Source organism: Pygocentrus nattereri, chromosome 18, assembly GCF_015220715.1.
Source record: "Pygocentrus nattereri isolate fPygNat1 chromosome 18, fPygNat1.pri, whole genome shotgun sequence".
NCBI lineage: Eukaryota > Metazoa > Chordata > Actinopteri > Characiformes > Serrasalmidae > Pygocentrus > Pygocentrus nattereri.
In genome coordinates this window covers 28615612-28634461 of record NC_051228.1, presented here as the reverse complement: position 1 = coordinate 28634461, position 18850 = coordinate 28615612, and the positions used below count along the sequence as shown (strand labels likewise).

General features: G+C 38.8%; 2 protein-coding genes across 2 annotated transcripts in view; both read left to right on the top strand.

Moving 5' to 3' along the window:
• The window catches only part of wrn (WRN RecQ like helicase), a 33328-nt gene extending 22347 nt beyond the window's left edge, over positions 1 to 10981 (top strand). Inside the window, exons 25-35 of the mRNA XM_017697278.2 lie at positions 258 to 318; positions 433 to 509; positions 621 to 699; positions 816 to 928; positions 2153 to 2267; positions 2496 to 2630; positions 3129 to 3291; positions 4070 to 4227; positions 6052 to 6195; positions 6900 to 7055; positions 10746 to 10981. Of these exons, the coding sequence (XP_017552767.1) occupies positions 258 to 318; positions 433 to 509; positions 621 to 699; positions 816 to 928; positions 2153 to 2267; positions 2496 to 2630; positions 3129 to 3291; positions 4070 to 4227; positions 6052 to 6195; positions 6900 to 7055; positions 10746 to 10871 (1327 nt within the window). The 3' untranslated portion in view covers positions 10872 to 10981. The remainder of the gene's footprint in view (positions 1 to 257; positions 319 to 432; positions 510 to 620; positions 700 to 815; positions 929 to 2152; positions 2268 to 2495; positions 2631 to 3128; positions 3292 to 4069; positions 4228 to 6051; positions 6196 to 6899; positions 7056 to 10745) is intronic.
• A 5954-nt stretch (positions 10982 to 16935) lies between these two features.
• Positions 16936 to 18850, top strand: part of nrg1 (neuregulin 1) — a 140001-nt gene continuing 138086 nt past the window's right edge. Inside the window, exon 1 of the mRNA XM_037547493.1 lies at positions 16936 to 17395. Within this exon, the coding sequence (XP_037403390.1) occupies positions 17053 to 17395 (343 nt within the window). The 5' untranslated portion in view covers positions 16936 to 17052. The remainder of the gene's footprint in view (positions 17396 to 18850) is intronic.

The following is an 18850-nucleotide window of genomic DNA, read 5'->3' as shown; positions in this document are numbered from 1 at the left end:
AGGCCTAGTCTAGTTTTGAACTTGTGCCTTTAAATGCCAGTGCCAGTGGTACATTTAAAGTCATGGGGGACATCATTTAAAATATGGAAAATATTTGTATGATAATGAAATTGGAAAAAAAAATCCAGCTTGAAAAGTTTAAATTAAAAGATATATAAGATACCATAGTGTGTGTGTGTGTGTGTGTGTGTGTGTGTGTGTGTGTGTGTGTGTGTGTGTGTGTTCAATTTGAGTTCTTAACATTTTGTCTTAAACAGAAACCAAGATACAAGACCACCTGTAGTGAGAGTTCAAGGCTCTCCGCCGGGCACAGCTCAGGTTAGTATGCTAATCATTGCAGCTTTGCCCTGCTTACTCACTTTTTTGGTGATATTTCTTTTAAACAATATGGATAAGCATTTGGTTTGCTAATCTGCCATCTTCTCTCTGTAGTTATTGCAGAGAGCAAATCTCCGCTCTCAAGCAGATGTCAGTGAAGTGGTCAAGAAGGGTGGGCCATCAGATTTCAGGTTTCACTCATTCATTTGCTGTTTAAATACTGTTCATGTGTGAAGCTAAAGTTAAAATTTATTTTATTTTAGTAATATGAGCTACACATTAAAGTCTTTCTCATCATTCAGGTCAGATTCTGGGTGTTCACAAGCTCCTCCAGCCAAACCTCAGCCTCCTGCTATATCTGCTAGAGAGCTGGAGTTACAGGTATCCCTCACAGAACAGAAGATGACTTTCCACTAATTTGTGCAGGTCTGATGTCCATGCCGTAATCTTTTCTTCTCTCAGTCCAGCTCGTCTCTCTGTCTTGTGCTCTGTTTAAGGCTGAGCTTTATGGCAAGCTGGTAGCTGAGAGACAGAAACTGGCTAGCATAAAAGATGTCCCTCCAGCCATACTGGCCACCAACAAAATCCTCCTGGATATGGCAAAGCTAAGGTATTGTGTGATGACACTTTTCAATTTAACACATGAACACAGAGTCAGGCTTGTCACAGTTATTATATAATCACCTGATCGCAGCTATTTCAGCTGCCTAGTTATTTTTCGCAGTTATTAGCTTTTACAGTCATCGCAATAAACAAGAAGAAATAGGGTTTTTTTTCTTGAGTTGGGTTGAGGCAAGTACATATAAATAAACAAGAATAAACACTTCTAAACCACATAAGCTTAAGGATCATACCTTTTTTCATTTTCAAATGATCACATTATATCACAATATACACTGCTCAAAAAATTAAAGGGAACACTCAAATAACACATCCTAGATCTGAATGAATGAAATATTCTCATGCTACCACGAGTGTGAAAGCACCACCAACATTCAAAAGTGACCAAAACATCAGCCAGAAAGCAGAAAGGTACTGAGAAGTGGTCTGTGGTCCCCACCTGCAGAACCACTCCTTTATTGAGTGTGTCTTGCTAATTGCCAATAATTTCCACCTGTTGTCTATTCCATTTGCACAACAGCTGTGAAATTGATTGTCAATCCGTGTTGCTTCCTAAGTGGACAGTTTGATTTCACAGAAGTTTGATTTACTTGGAGATATTGTGTTGTTTAAGTGTTCCCTTTATTTTTTTGAGCAGTGTAGTTCTCTGCATACTGTGCTTATCGTCAGTCTTTAAAGAACACTGACCAACTGTATTTTCCGTTACAAAGAGAGCATTATTATTTCTGTTTAATTAGATTATGTGCAGTGCAGCATGTAAAACAATGAATAAAGTGAATAAAAGAGCTCGCAATTTTGTCAAATCATTGCATTGTTCCTTCACTAAACATGTGAATCATGTAAGTGCTTTCACAGCTTTCATTGCAAGTATATGTGTTTTGTGCTACATAGAAAGCTATAGGTAATGCGCAGTGATGATGTTTGACATGGAATATTTCAGCGAAGCCTTTTCTTGTATTTTTAAATGTGGCATCACTGTTTTTTTAATTGTTTTTACTTAACCAACCTCAGTAAAACCTTATTTTGTGATTCATACTCTTTAATGAAAATGTCTTCCACAGAACTACCATGATTGTATTTTGCCATATGACCCACAGCTGTTTGAGACGGTAGTAATTGTGTGGTGATGTGTGTGTGTGTGTGTGTGTGTGTGTGTGTGTGTGTGTGTGTGTGTGTGTGTGTGTGTGTGTGTGTGTGTGTGTGTGTGCTGCAGGCCCTGTACGGTTGCCAGACTAAAACAGGTGGAGGGCGTATCTGAGGCCAAAGCGAACATGCTGTCTCCACTGCTGCAGACCATTCTGAAGTTCTGCCAGATGCACAGTCTGCAGGTAGACTTCGCTGCGTATCTCTTAGAAGTTTATAGTTATTGTTATCATTTTCACTACACTATTTAAAGTTATTACATAATAAATTGCATTATTACATTTGATGTTTCAAAAACATGGCAAAAAGTAAAGCGTGGTATTTGTTTCCATGAGAAAAAAGACAATTGAAAAATAACAAAATAGCAAATAACAATAAAATATCTCCTCTTGTATCTCTCTTTGTTTCTGCAGGAGGCTGTAGCCAGCTCTGCTGCTCCCTGCCCTGTGCAGCCACCCAGCACCCAGGCAGGAAGAGCCTCAGCTGTGCCTTTAACCGACAGTGTCGCTGTCTCCTACAAACTCTTCCAGACTGAGGGCAAAAGCCTGGTAGAGTTCACTATAGTTTTTGTTCTTCAGTGACTGAACCAAACCAGTTAAATGAAACTCCTTAAACTATACAGTTATTAAGCTTTTTTTTCTGATTTACCACGATTTAGCTGGTTTTGACATTTGCATGTAAAAAGTCTGAAGACACTTCACTTCACTGGTAGTTCAGGATAGTAAATAAAATGGCTTCATTTATGTTTGTAGACTTTGCAGTCCCTGATTCTTGTCACTACCACTGTAAAGAAATCTGAGTTGTTTTCTCTGAACTTTCTGAATTACTTTTTCATCTGAGCGACTGAATTATGCAGACATTTTGAAAAATCAATGGAATTTCCCTTTAAATTTATGAGCTAATTCCTTTTTTTAACTTATCGTGTTAAAATGTTAAAACAGCCAAAATGTCCCATTTTAAACATCAGCACAACAAGCCAGATGAAGTTGAAGTAGGTGTGTTTTGTGTTAAGGTGTACATTGTAATATGTGTTGTGTTTTGTACAGCGGCAGGTAGCTGATGCTCGTAGCCTGCCTATGGCAGTGGTGGAGTCCCATCTGTTACAGGCTCAGAAGGCCAACCATCCGCTGGACACAGAGAAAGCTGGACTCTCCACTTCCTTATTCAACACTATTACTCGTATCGTGGCCTCCCAACCTCTCAGCTCAGGTAACATACTGTTCTGTTACTGGGTTCTCAAAGACGTTTGCTTGGGATCGGCATTTTGTCTATTTTTTGCCAATATTATTATATTATATGTATATGTATGAATATGTAATATTCATGTTAAATTAATGTTATTTGAATATACCAAATAGAAAAGATCTTATATTTTAATGAAATGAAAAAAACTGGCCCCAGCCATTGCTAAATAGAAGTTTCAGTGAGGCATGGTTCAGCCTCAGCCCAGGAAGGAAGCTACTGGGTTGTCTAGAATTTCACAAGCTTCAGTGCTCTTGAGTGCCTTCCTTTGCACTTTACTGCAGTCTGTGGAGAGAACTGAGGGCCAGTGTCCAGCACAGCTTGGTGATCTCCTTGCTCTAGCACACCAGCAAAACCTGATAATTAGCTTATGAACTGAACCAGGTGTGTTTGATTCACTCTGCAGTAATCTGAATGCAAATGTATATATTTGAATTTTATATATATATATATATATATATATATATATATATATATATATATATATATATATATATATAATAAAATATATCCACACAGTATATATTGTCCACTCCTATTTTTTATTTTTTTTTTGAATACCTGCTTAAGTAAACAGATGCTAAAATCTGTGTTTAAATAACCAGGTAAATTCCTCAATAAATATCACAAACCAGGACAGCAACATGTGTGAAACTGTATTATGTACTTTAGGCAATTAAAGATTTTTTTCTTTTCTTTTTTTTTTTTTTTTTTTATAATTTCTTTTTCTTCATTGTTCATTTAGACCTCAGTGACTTTAAGAGCATTCGCACCTTGGTGCCGGAGGAAATCGGCACTTTTCAACTCCAACTTTGCATTGCTAAGCTTCAGAGAGAAGGTTTTCCCAAATGTCTGCCCAGTCCACCATCAGCACAGCACAACATTACCTGGATTGAGCTTCAGGTTAGTTAGTGAATGCTCTGTGTACATGCTGATCAAGCTACCTGCCCAGTTTAGTGTCTTGCAGACACTAGTTAGCCATGTTTGCTAGAATGGTATATGTAGCAGGTTATTTTACAAAGTTCATTCATTCCTTTATTTTATTTATTTATTTTAAAGAACAAGTCCATCGATTTTTCAAGCGTCTTGTATAAGTAAATTGTTAAGATATAAAGCAAGGTCATTCAGAGTGGTTTGATGTGAAATGCTCTGTTCTAGAAATTTACAGTCAAAATAGTTTGCACTGGAGTTGATGGGAACCAGACACCTAAATAGCTAAATGTCTCTAAGCTCCCTGAAAGAAAGTTGTTGCATTATATGATTACAAATACACTGCTTGATGTCTGAGACATTGCTTTATGATAGTTTTGTGGTGGTGTTTGGCTGTAAGATTTTATTTATTTATTTATTTATTAGTTTAGAATAGAGGCATACATGCAGGATGTTGTAGGGCAGAATAGTCACCAAAGAAAACTTTTTTTTTTCCAGATTTACCAATAATTTACAATCATTAACATTACATTTAAAACTCAGACATGTGTAGGTTCACTGGTGGTTTTGGATAGTAAGTAAAATGTTTGTGCTGTAGATATCTAAGCAAGTGAGTTGTGTCTACTATTTTTTAAAATTTCTAATGCCCCTTCAGACAAAGCATTGCACCGGATTCCAGGCTGTGCTATCCTGGAGCTACCAACAGAGGGCAGCACAGTGCCATCTTCTTAGTGTACATCTGCTCCCTAAGCTTAAATCTTAAGAATGTCTCTGTCTCTGTCTCTGTCTCTGTCTCTGTCTCTCTCTCTCTCTCTCTCTCTCTCTCTCTCTCTCTCTCTCTCTCTCTCTCTCTCTCTCGCTTTCTCTCTCGCTTTCTCTCTCGCTTTCTCTCTCTCGCTCTCTCTCTCTGTCTTGACTTCAGCATATACCATATCAGTACACATAAACTCCAGGTCTTTAAGATGGTTTATTACAGTATAGTTAGTATTATATGTTAACCTAAGACATGCATTGATTAAGAGACATTTTAGTTCTTTTAAGATAATCTGTCATACCCTGGAATAAAGGACAAACACCAAAAGCTTTCATTTATGTTTTTTTTCCCATTTCGTATTCAATTTAATGCCATCTCTAAATCTCAAAAGTTAAATTGAATGAATGCAGTGTTATGTACACACTTTATAGCACATGGCCTGTACCATTTGCACAGCACGTCCTTTCGGAAAGTGAAAGCCTGTGCTGAGCAGAGGAGTCGTGCATGCACAATGCTTCTTAGAGCTCTGCTTCTTTGAGCCCAATCTCTCAGCCTTGTCACCTCATAAAACCTCCATTAAGACAGGGGAGGGGCAGTTAGACGGTGGCTGACATCTGGTGCCTTCTCTGAGACTGATTACTGCAGATCTGTTTTGCCGAGAGCCTTGGTCCAGATGTGAGCCCCCAACTGTTTTTTTTTTTTCTTTTTTTTTCCATGTTTAAACTTGAGTTTACTGTCCCAGTTGGCACAGATCAGAGATTATGTGGTCTACTTTTATGATAAGCAACAGTCATGTATATGCAACCTATATAAACAGCATTTTTCACAAAGGTGTCAATCATGAGAAAAGATCCACATACACTAGCACTCAAGATGTTTGTGACCTTAAAACCATTAATAAATTAACATTAGTCCATTCACATGCCTTTCATAATGGTGTCATACTTCAAAGATGTACCTTTTTTTTCTTAATTAAATTTTTTCTTAATGCTAATGTACATTGAGATTGAGGATGAATAAAAGTTTGCTTTCATTCCATTCAGGCTAAGCATGTTGAGGTGGATGGTGTCAAACCCTCTCTCACTTCAGCGCTTCAACCACAGCAGCCTGAGCCTGAGCCTGAGCCAGAGCCGGACAGCATGGACATGAGTGAGGATGAGCTTTTCAGTGAACTGCCTATGCCTGAGGTTAACCCCTCTACTTCCCTTCTGTTTTTCATTCACACGTTCGTTTGTCTATTCACTTAACACACAATAATCAAGATACTGTTATCTGCAGATATTCCACACCATGCATTTGCATTGATTTTTAAATTAGATTAGGGTTGCACAGATATGGAATTTCTGAACCATAACAATAACTGATTAGTACAGATCAATCTACTTGTCTGCATTTTAAAATGAGCTCACACCAAATATGAAGTGCAGGAAGTGAGTGAGTTTCTTCCCTTGAGTTTCCTTGCCTGACATCCCATATGATATTTTCATATAGAATCATATAGATATAGAATATAGAACATATAGAACCTTTCATTCTGCAGCATCAGAACATGACCTTACAGTGCCAGTACATGCACAAGCAAAAATGTGGTGCCATAATCGATTTGTTGGCAAAATTATATCAGCTATAACGGGTTATTTTACGTTTTGTTCTCTTATCCAGTATGTTTATAATAAAATAAAACTTACTTGTGTGCTAAAATGTGCAGGTGTGTTATCTGTAGAGGATGTGTTTTATTTTCAATAACAAAATCAACCAAATTGTAACATCATTATGTATTATTATCTGCATGTTGTTCAGCAATTCCATTTGCACAGGTGTACAAAAATTCTTGCACATCACAGCACACAGGGACCTTCTATGATACACTATCTTTGTCTCCCTCTTTTAGGATCTGGGTCCAACTGACGGTGGTGCCCAGTGTTTTGGGGAGCCTGTTGGGCCGTCTAAAACTGTCTCCTACACCAGTGGAATGAAGCTGGCCTCCTGGAATCAGGAGAATCTGGACAAAGACACATATGATCTGTTCAGCGAGTCACCAGTCAAGGTATTTCTTAAATAGCAAACTTTTTAACATTTAAAGAACAAATGCACTGATCACTACATATCAAGAACAAAATTTACTGGGAGGCTTTAAAGAATATAATGCTCAATGCAGACGGCTCAGTGTGCCAGTAATTAACAATTAATTGCTTATAAATAATGCACAGCTGCCCTAATACATTCTTTTATTTTCTGGTTTATGTTTGGGTTTTGTTTCATGTTTTATGGTTTAAAGGACCTTTTGCATGTCCTCTCTTTAAAGGACAACTTTTAAAGCAAGCATGTCAATGCAACAGCAGTCTAGCTAATGCAAGCCTAATGGCTGGCCAGCATGAAGTGCTTTGTTTACTTGTGACCGAGGCAAATGGGACCCGACCTTTGACCCGGAGCTAATCACAGGTGGCGGGATCGATAGGCGCGTGACAGCGAGCTCTAATGAGATGAGTGCTGTGGAGTGGCTTAGCCGGGGGGGTGTGCCAGACTTACGTTTGACCCTTGCCTGCCCTCACACTCACACAGTCTTCCTGCCGCCACATCTGGGCATTTGAACAAGCCTGCCATAAATTCCCTCGGTAGTCTAGGGATTTTCAGTTTAGCTAGTCATAAAAGCAACATCTATTGTCTTTAGGAATGGGCATTTTAACCACTTTTACTGTGTGAATTTCCAAATTTACAATGAACAGTATTCAGATATCTCAACATGAAAGTAATGTTTATTATTCTGTGTAAAAATGAAAATGTGGAAAGTTTATTTATTTCATATTTTTAAATTCATTTATTGCCTTCATCTAACATAAAAGGTGATCTCTACTTTTAATTTGACATACTGCCAGAGTCACATCTTTTTAAAAAATAATAAGATAATGGAAGTGCCTTATTCGAATACCCAATGAAGAAAAGAATATGAAGATGTTTTCGGATACTATGTATATTTGAATAATCACACCCAACCCTAATTATTTTCTGGTGAAAGTTATTAGTAGGGTTGGGCTTTTGTTCAGATTTGATAGCCTAATTTTTTAAGGCATTGTTTTAAAATACTTGAATAATGCCTAATAAATTAATTTCAAGTCTGACTGAAATGCTCAACCCTTTGTACTCAGAAGGGTTGAGTTGGACTCCGGTAGGGTTGGACAAAGGCGACCAGAGACGGTGATGCCACTCCACCTCTTGCTATTACTGTACTATGTTTAACCACCCCAAAAAGATCCAAAGTAGGGGACATTTATGTAGAGAAAGGCAGTCAGTTGAAAATTTTCTTCATAGACAAATGCTAATCATATGTTTTCATCTTAGCTAACATTTATGAGGAGTAAATTAGCTGATGCAAAATCTGATGAAATCTCTGCATAATGTTGGATATTTTATTCCATTATATGGTACAAGAGTACAAGTAGGCTGTAAATTGAAGCTGAGCTTGTATATGTGTTTTTCTGCATTGACTGTAGTTCCGCTTTGTACTGTCTGCTCCCTGCCGCCAGGGAGCCTTCAGCACAACAGAGCTTCTCCTCCTGTGTGCGATAGCCTTTAGCCAGCTGTAGTCATCTTTTTGTGTTGTCTTTCTTGGAGAAATCAGATCAAAACCTAATATTAGAGAGAAGCTGATTAATTCATACATATTTAAAAATCTGGGCACATGTAATGGTGATTATAAAGAACAATAAGGTAAGGGTTATGTTTAGGAGTAGGTGTAGGTTTTGTGTTGAATTTAAGATTAGGATTACGTTTAATAGACACTGTTACACTCAGCCTCCAGCTCCATTGCATTTAATAGACATTTAGTTGAAAGTTAGTGAAAGACAGACTGAACGCCTGCAAAGCCTCTATAGTGGACTGTCATATTTAAATGTTACCCTTTAAACTTTCACGACTTCAAATGTTTAAAAATTTGGAGTCGTCCATAGTGAGTAAGTCTCAGCTCCTTTCCTGATGGTTGTTGCCTATTTTTTTGACTCATTTCTTACTGGAATTTGTTGTTGAAGATAATTTCAAAGACGCACTGAAACAACTTGAAAAGGTTGAATTTAAATAGAAATGATTAAATAAACCCTTTAAATCTGCACTTTTCTAATGCCACCATAGACACTGTTGTTATTGAAAATGTATATAGGAGCTCACAGTATATCCTGACCTGGACATTTATGGTGATGAAAGTGTATTTAAGAGAGCATTCATCAACATTCTTTTGTACTAAATCGACACAAATCTGTGGATCAATATGAGTATTAGGGTCCATTTCTAAACAGATAAACTCCTCAAACTGCTCCCAGCGGAAGCGGCGGTGCTGAGGTCACTAACAATTTAGCACCAGTGAGATGGAACAAGACAGACAGAAAAAACACGGATACTTGAAGGAAATTAAATTTGGAGAGACAGATAAATGGCTTTCGTGGAATTGTGATGGATGGTAATCTGATGGTAGACGTCCTGCGTTGATGCAGCTGTGTGTGTTGTGGAGGGGGAGGCTGGGGCAGGACAGTTCAACCCAGAGAGGAAAATCTCTGACTGTAGCTTTTTGTGACGTACAGTGTTCTTTTCAGCACTGTGGCAGTCAACCAAAAGCACATTCACTGCTGTCTGGCGATAGCTTAAAGAAGTTTTCCAGTGTTTTTCAATCTAGTTTATATCTGCTGCATTTGAAAGCTAATTCGCCCACTTCTAATCAAAGCCAGTAGGCAGGCAGTAAAGGTATTTACATGTATTAACCCATTTAGTAAAACGCTTTCATGAATTCAGTCAGAGGTACGCTATATGTCAAAGTCTGATTGTGCATGTAAAAGAGACTTTAGTTAAAGTGAAAGTGACTGGATCTGCTTTTATACCTTACTCCAGAGTTTGAAAGTTAGGCAAAGCTTCGTAAGAACAGTTTTGTTAAGATATTCTTTCACATCTGTATCATCTGTAGAACTGTATTGTTAGTGTCTTGGTTGTACTTCAGATTTTTGTTAGGCAGTCCTGTCTTTCAAAAGGAATTGAACAGCTGCCCTGTCACTTGTATTCAAAGTGTGCTATTTGTGATATTGGGTTAAAAAGACTCGACTAACTTGTTAAATAAGAGGTTGGTGCAATTTACTTGTTCTTTTCAGTACACCATCATGTATTCATAAGACATTACGGCAATGATTTTTTTAGCTTTTGGATAAAATGTTAAATTTTACCAAGTAAATGAACTAACAAGGTAAAAAAGGTTTGTTTTGATTCCAGGTTCACATTAAGCCTTTCACCTGTGACATTGTCTATACTACATTGTTTACATTGCCATTGCCTATCGATAGAGTGGGGGGTCAAACAGCTATCTTGAAAGGGTAGAGCGTAATGCTTTTTCCTCTGAGCCTTATCTTGAGCTGAGGATCTATTTGTACAGAAAACAAGTGGATCCTCAGCTCAAAAGTCCATGTGCAGTCTTCTGATAAAAAAGAGCAGAATATTATTGCAGAGCGTAAAATATTTGTAAAGTAGTTCATGTATGTTTTATGTTTGGTTTGTAATCAGCGGTTTATGACCGCATGACCAGTGGTGGTATAATGACAACTGAGTTATCAGAACGGAAATGTTCAAAATGTGTGTTTGATGAAATTAAATGTATGTCGTCATTTGTCACATCACTTTTCACTGGTTTATTACATTATTGGATTAAATAGTCTCTAACTTTGCATTCTCACAGGGGTTTTAACGTGATCTCTTATTACTGCAGACTGTAAGCCAGACGCCTAAGAGGAAGCTCCCTGATTGGGCAGAAAAGCCAAAGGGTTCAGTTGCTGCTGCTGCTGCTGCTGCTGCAACAAAGAAAAACAAAAAAAAGAAAGGACTGTTCATGTGATTTTCAGTGAAACTTGCATTATATTTGAATAATATGCCATGTTTATATATTTTGTGTATTTTGTCTAATAAAAGTATTATGTGGCATTGAAAACTGCCACTCCCAAGTTATTGATGTTGTCCACCTCTAATTCATTGGATGGTTGGGGGTGGGAGTGTGCATGTATAGATATAAGATCAGAGATCACCCTTTATTTATTTAATTTACAGTCAAGATTAAATGACCCTTATTAGTACCACAACAGGAAATTTCACCTCCGCATTTAACCCATCCGTGCAGTGAAACACCACATACACACTAGTGAGCACACTTGCCCGGAGTGGTGCATAGCCCTATCCACAGTACCCAGGGACCGGTTGGGGGTTAGGTGTCTTGCTCAAGGACGCCTCAGTCATGTACTGTCAGTTCTAGGGATCGAACCGGTTTCCCTAACCTCCAGCCCATGACTGCCCTTAAACGGCCATTAAGTACAAGTTATTAATTTTTCAGGCGATATATCTGAGGAGATCAGTTGGATTATATTGATCCAAGCAAGTCAAAAAATGGAAAGAAGACAGCTAAAGTTAAAAAAAGTCTAAGAAAATAGCTAAAAAAAACATGAGGTTTTAAAACTGAAGTTCAAAAAATGATTAAAACAGAAATGTGAACAAGCAAGACCTGGTAGACCAGGTAGACTATGATGTAAAACATCATATAAACAGAGAAAATCAAGCTCCACTCTCGTTTCAGATCTGAAACAATTTTGTGCTAAATATATTTCTTTTTTTTTCACTCTCACGCTGTAAAATGAAAGAACTTCTACCTGGAATTCAAATAAATGAAGGGCCTCTGCATTGGATTATATGTATAAATATGTACATGAATTTTTTTTTTGTTTGTATTATGTGATACAGTATTGGATGTGTTATACCCAGCAGAGTGGAAGGCAGCAGAGGGAGTAGAAATGAGTTCCTGTGTGCAAAGCTAATCCTGTGTGAGGTAAAGCCCTTCTATCTACACTGATGTCTTTGCAGATTAAGGAGTCTCTGGATTACTTGTCAAAGATAGTGTCTTATCCTCAGGGAGCAGAAAGACTAACAGCTTCTGACCTTTTCTGATTTTTTTTTTTCATTCTCATCAAAGGAGCCTCTTTTGTTTGTGGATCCATTTTGAAGTTTGCTGTTTTGCACACATGGTGAATCAGCCTGGTAGACAGCAGAGATAGTTCATCTTCATAGGAACTCCTCCCTTTGCAGCCCCTGCATCCTCACACTTAGCTGCTTTTCAGTAAAACCTTAGAAGGAGGGACTATAAAGCATCTTTTAGAGGCAAGAGGCAGCATCAAAAAGGAGGAGGGAAGTATATAAATTTACTGTTGAGTAACGCAAGCAACTTTGTAACTCCTGGAATACAGATTAGTTAAAATGGCTTACAATTTGGCATATATTAATATGTTGTACTAACACTAGGCATGATTTCTGAGGCTCAGGCTGAATTTTCTCTACAAAAGTCCAGCTACTCATTTCTGCATTGATCTATTTCATGTGAGAGAGCTGCACATTGCAGATGATGACTGAAATGAATGCCACTCCAAGCTTCCTCTTCTCCAGAGCATGATTTGGCCTCTAATGTGATTGATTCATTTTTGCAACCCACGTTTTTTCATCTTTGCATATTGATATTGTTGTGATATGTGCTCAGTTTATCTGGTATTTAACTGCAGATTCTTTTGATTGCTGAGGTGCCTGTTAGGTTTAGAGAATTCTTATTACATTTATAGTCAGTTTTGCAGGTTAGGCTTGAGTGAAAAGGAGTGAAAAGGACTTCTAACTGTAATTGAAGGGTTTTGTTTCAAAATGCAGTTGGAGAATTTTTGATGATTTTGACAATGCTTAAGTTTCTGGCAGTGGATTTTTACACGTACAAGAAATATTAATAATATTATGGTTAATACCACTTTTATTAGAGAAATACACGTTTCGCATTATTTCTTTTATTTATTTTAAAAACTCTTCATATCCAAAATTGTTATAAATGTATCCACCGCATTTCTCCATCAAATTCTATTTAGTCTGAAATTAGACCTAATTCATGTTCAGGATGCACACACATGCACATATATAAATTATTTTTAATGAGACATATCATGGCATTTAGGTACTTAATATGATTGTATTTATGAGATGTTTAGGAGTAGATGTAAGATAATCCATTTGCATAATGCAGAGGCATGCCAAAGGAAAAGGAACAAAAATAGTAGTATTTGTAGTTTGTGTGGTGGTGGATTTGAACAAATCTTTGCAATGGCTCGGAGAGTTGAGAAGAAATTGAGAACCAAATATTGTTCTATACTGGCTCACAAGAGATTCACCTCTGTTTTTGAAAATAAGACATTACGCTTTACTGTATTATATAATGATGGACTGAATTTACAAGCAAAACATACTTATTCCTCACATAAAAATGCTTAGATGCCTATGATTTTTGCAGTATAAGTATACCACTTTTTAGATGTGAAGGAACTTCCAGAACTGGCATTTAACTCACTCACATTTAGCAGGCTAAATATTCTCCACAAGGGGGAGCCATTAAGAGTCAAATAGCTTTTGAGGCTTTATAAGAGAAGTCTTCGATACTGTCCTTGTTTCCCTGATGCTTCACAATTAATAACTTGTACTTAATGATTGTGTTGAATGGAAATATGTGTATACGTGAGACATACTAATACATATAGGTACTAAGTACTTATGGGATATATGTTAGACACCACTTCCTGACATATTAAATATGTGTACTACAATAAAATCATGTATGTAGGTACTACAAAAAAAATACAAAGGCCTCCATATGTATAGGCTGCATATACAGCATGCTTATAAATGTATTCTATTCATTATTTATATATATATATATATATATATATATATATATATATATATATAATATATATATATATATATATATATATAATTTATTATATATTATTTATTATTGTTATTATTTTGTTGTTGTTGTTGTTGTTGTTGTTGTTTCCTAAATAATTGTAATGGAATTGAGAGCCTATCCATCATTAGCAGGGATTTCTGTTTGTAGGTCATGAGGAAACAGTGTAGTTGTGGCTTTAGGGGAAGCCCACACAGCTGTGCTAGTCATGCCAGTGTTCATGGTCCTCCTTGGAAGCAAAGTGCAGGCTGTTTTTTCCAGCAGGTGTGCAGCAGCCCAGCCATCCTCGGCGCCACTCCCATGCGCAGCTGCCCAGGCCACAGGCTGTTGTGGTCAGTCCCTGGGATGTGATGTGCAGTGTGATTGGCCGTGCCGCACCCAGGCATGGGCCGAGATTAAGTGCTGTGGTGGGTTTGGGCTAAACATGTGCTTGGTGCTACAGGTGTCAGCTACTAGGCTTGGCATCAGGGCCCTCTCTGTAATAATGTACAAGCTAGGACATGAACGCCTGCTGGGACAAACAGCAGGATGTTCAGGGCAGCTGATGGGGGACTTTTGACCATCTGTTTACTTGTTATTGTAATTCGATTCTCATAAAATGAAGCTGCCCAGAGGAGAAGAAGAAAACAAATTCGTTTGAATGATGTTCGTGTCATTTATTTTGACAATTTTATTAAAAAGAAGTAGAGAATTTCAAGGCCACGATTGATGTGGACAAGTGGAGATTGATTTGAACATATTCTCAAAGAATTGATTTATTTCAAGTTTGCCCAGAAATTGAAGGAAGGTGATTCATACTGAAAGGAAGAGTTTGCGAGAGGATGGCCGCGAAAGTGCTTCAGATTTGCAGCAATAAAAGCTGCTTTAGTGAAAGAGCACAGTTTGCAGGTACAGTCTGTTCAAATTCAAGGCCACTGTTAAAAGAGCTGCATTTAAAGTAGTAAAATAATTTAAAATAAATTGTGTAAAATAAAAATTAATTTCAGCATTCTTGAAAGCATTCAGGCGATTCACTCTCAAGAATGGCAACGTTAGGCATCACTTATTCTTGTTGGTATCTTTAAAAACCCAGGATTTCAGTTCATATTTTGTCATTGCAGTGGGTTTACCTGATCACACTGCCAGTCCACTAAGCTTGCTCAGCAACACTTCCCGGAAGACTTCCAGACAGTAAAAATTCTTGGACTTGGTGCCACTGTTTCAGGCCAATATGATATTAGCACGTTATAACTGAGTCACATTTAGACACCATGTCTACTTCTCATGACCTTCAGTGAAGGAGACACACTACTGATGGCCTTATTACATGAATTAGTAATGTCTAGGTTTAAAACAACTGCTTTGTTTGCTGCCCTCATGTCTTCCATTCCATTGCTGTTTTTTTCCCCATATCTAAAGGAAACAGTCACACAAATCTTAATCTCTTTGACTAACGTTCCTTTAAAATTCTGAGTTTGGGTAATCTGTCAGCCAGTCTGAGGCCAGCTGGAGTTCAAATCACGTAATCTAGGATCAGTTCCCTTGAGGCTCCGTCCAACTGTGTTTTTTCACAATTATTTTGTTGTTCTGGTTGAAGAACCAACATTATTATTTCCTTAAGAATCTTGTCGCTTTCTTGCCATGTTACTACATTACATTTATCATTCATGATAATTGTCTAAAAATTATTCCATCATCTTTTTACATGTGACACTGCAGATCATTTTCATTTTTCGGAGTATTTAAGCGCCTCTGTCCACCTCTGGTGACTACAGGCGTTAAGCGAGCACAGCAAGCATTTGTGTGTTTCTAGGTAGTTGCAAATAAGACTGTTAATAGTTCCATTAAGATGTACTTTTACTCAGTTACATTTAGCCATTAATGTTTAGTTACGCATTCCTGTTTTGGGTATACCTTCATTCTTTAGCTCAAAAAGAGAAGATTAGCACCTAAAAACCTCAAATTCCTGTCCTGAGAGATACTGAATGTACTAATATGCTCCACTGCAGTTCTGAAACATATGGGTCTTGGGGTTTGCCAAAGTTTATACAGGGAACAGCGAGGAACTGATTTTCCAATGCAATTGCTCTCGGCTAGGCTAGCTTCGGTGAGCTAATTAGCTAGCTAGGCAAACTTTGTCATACAAAATGATAACTTTACAGGAGGCAAAAATCTGCTTCACTTTCAATGTCATTTTAAGCATTTAGAGCGTTATTTTGATCCAATCTTCATGGAATTTGCACACAGTTTACAGGAGAGCCGCTCAGCTTAAATTAAGCAGAAGACTAAATACCACAAAAAGTGCAGGCACTTTTTTGGACCGTGACGATATACTTTTAATTGCTCTATATGACTTTAGTAAGGTGCATTTCCATTATTTTCTCTTTTTTGCTTTTGTGTAGACTTGCTAGCTAGCAAGTAAAGTGGCATTTGTACAACAGCAGGAACGTATAACAGAGTATTAAGCCCAGTTTAAAAGTGGCAAATTAAATGGTTTTGAAATACTAACTAGACCAAATTAATCTTGCCTCAAATCACAATGATATGTGGGTAAGTTCTGCTCCTGAGGAACTTGAGGAAACATGATTTAGGCGACTTGGGGATTAGACATAGGAGTGTCTCCTACATTTCAATGTGCAAACAAATGTCCCTGGGAATTTGGGACTGAGGAAATAGAGCTGGTTCCATAATTATAAAAACGCTGGAAACAGAGTGGTAACCTATATATTTCAGTGAAACTGGCCCCCGTTTCTGGACCTGACACTGGTTTATAAAAGTTGTCTTTTGGTAGCTGACCTACTTTTAACTACCCGAATCAGCCTTTCACTGAGGCAGCAACACTGCTTCAGTGTGTTTTAGGCTCCTCGCCCCACCTGTTAGTTAAAGGCGTTAAGGTGAGCTCAGTAAGCTAACTCGAGGTGTTAGCGGTGGTACTGGAAATCCTCACACACCCACATGGAGGACTTTTCTCTCCTCAGGCGGCTCCGCCCACTCTCGTAGCGGGGAGAGTGGATTGAGAGCCGAGTGGATTGAGTGTAGAGGAGTAACTCCGGTGCGCTCCTGGACCGTTCAGTTAGCACAAACCCTCACCAGCAGCACTAAAGCGCGGCTAACGATGCCTCTGCTGTCCCCGGGCTGGCCCTGGCTGGCCCTGGCTGTGCTGTGCGGGGTCCTGGCCTCGGGCAGCCCGAGTTGCGCGTCCCGGGGCTCCGTGCGGGACTTGGCGCACCGCGCCGGGGTCGTGTTCGAGGGCAGACTATACGAGGAACTGCGGGGGGACATGAATGAAAGGGAAAGGCAGTTGAAAAAGGTGAGAGAGGCGTTTAACAGGACTGTGGAGGTGGAAGTGGAGTTGAACGAGACCGTGGAAGCTCCGAGAAAGCACGCGAGGGTGCGGGTGCATCAGGTGTGGGAGGTGAAGGCGGCGGGGCTGCAGAAGGATGCTGTCGTGTCTCTGGTGTGGAGCGAAGCGGACGAGTGCTTCAGGCCGAGCGCAGGAACCCGCTATGTGTTCTTTATGGAGGCCACCAACGACAGCGCCGTGTTCAGGGCGCTTTCTCCACCCGTGGAGACCAGGAGGGGCGTGAGAAAGGACGTGAACAAAGTGCTGGGGCCGAACTACGGTAAGAACCTGGCTTACAGTGTGCGGGGTTTGCTGGTTTGAGTTTACATAGTAAGGTAACTCTACCTGCTGGACAGAGCAGTGTGCCCTCCTTCTCTGCTTTGGCAGTGCCCTGCCAGCTATACTGAGGGGTGGGACAGTGTTTCTCAGTTCTGGTATACTTCACAGAGTACTCTAATGAATGGACTTCTATGCGTGGTACAATACTTTTGGCATGCTATTTAGTGTGGTTGGCTGCGTCCAAAGCCGCACACTATGTTTCCTCTGCTCACAACACACCTGATCCAACTAATCAGCTCATTAAGATGCCCCTACTGAGTTAAGGGGGGCGTATTGGGGGGAAGGAAAACACAAAAGCATGCAGGACAGTGGGCCTCCAGGACCAAGGTTGAGAAACACTAGGTGGTTATCAGGCGCTCTCACTCAGGTCCTATAGCACGGCAGTCATGACTGCATTGATTCCTCTGTGACATTACAGTTGTAATGACAGAGTGACAGACTGATTTTCAGTGGTGACTCTCCACTGCCATGACAGTTTACTCAAGGTGTGAAATTTAGTAAGACCAGACCTTATCTATGCTCACGGAACCAACCCTATTAAGTGAAATTACAGAAAAGGTCAGTTTGTCCTGTAAAACTGAAATGTTTCATAATTCATAAACAATAAACTGTTAATGTATCATTTTTGCTGTAATGATGTTTCATCTGGGAAATTGCGTTTGCAGGGAAATAGTAGTCATGGAGGGCATATTTTTATTAAAGCCATAAAAAGTGTTTTTCCTTATTATAATAATAAGAAGAAGAACCATTATTCACATAGCCTCTTTCATACATTAAAATACAGCTCAAAGTTCATAAGAGAAAAAACAGAATGTGTATATGCCAATAAGTGTGTTCCAGTGGGTAAAGCTGGAATGGGATCATTAAAAATGGTGAATTGGTGTGAAACAATTCAAATTGTTTACAAATACAAATTTCTGTTCTATATTCTGTTACTTATTAGTTTTACACTGGTAGGCTTGCTGTCCATCCTCTTTAACTGTATTTTTACAGGATGTTTTTACAGTATGGGCTCTCTCCTTATCTGACATGTGAAATGAAATCTGCAAGGCTTTGAGAAAGAGTTGGATCGGGTGTGTTAAACGAGTTTGAGTGGTGAACTCTTCTAGATCCCTCCTGTTCTTCTGAGTCGGACTAAACAGAGCTGCTGCCGAGGGAAGGAGCTCTCTACGCTCTGTGGTGCTGAACCTCAACCTTTCGTGTGTCTGCTTTAGCTTTGAGGAGGTTTGTTAGGGGATCCCGGCTGTGGAGAGACATTTTTTGAAATAAAGAGAGGTTTGGCTTACCATTGCAGTCTGCAGATTCTCTCTTTGCGTATGGATTTCTAAGAACCTCTGAATACTGTAAGTTGCCAGAAATAATTTGTAGGCCATGATTGTCTGTTTTTTAAAACACT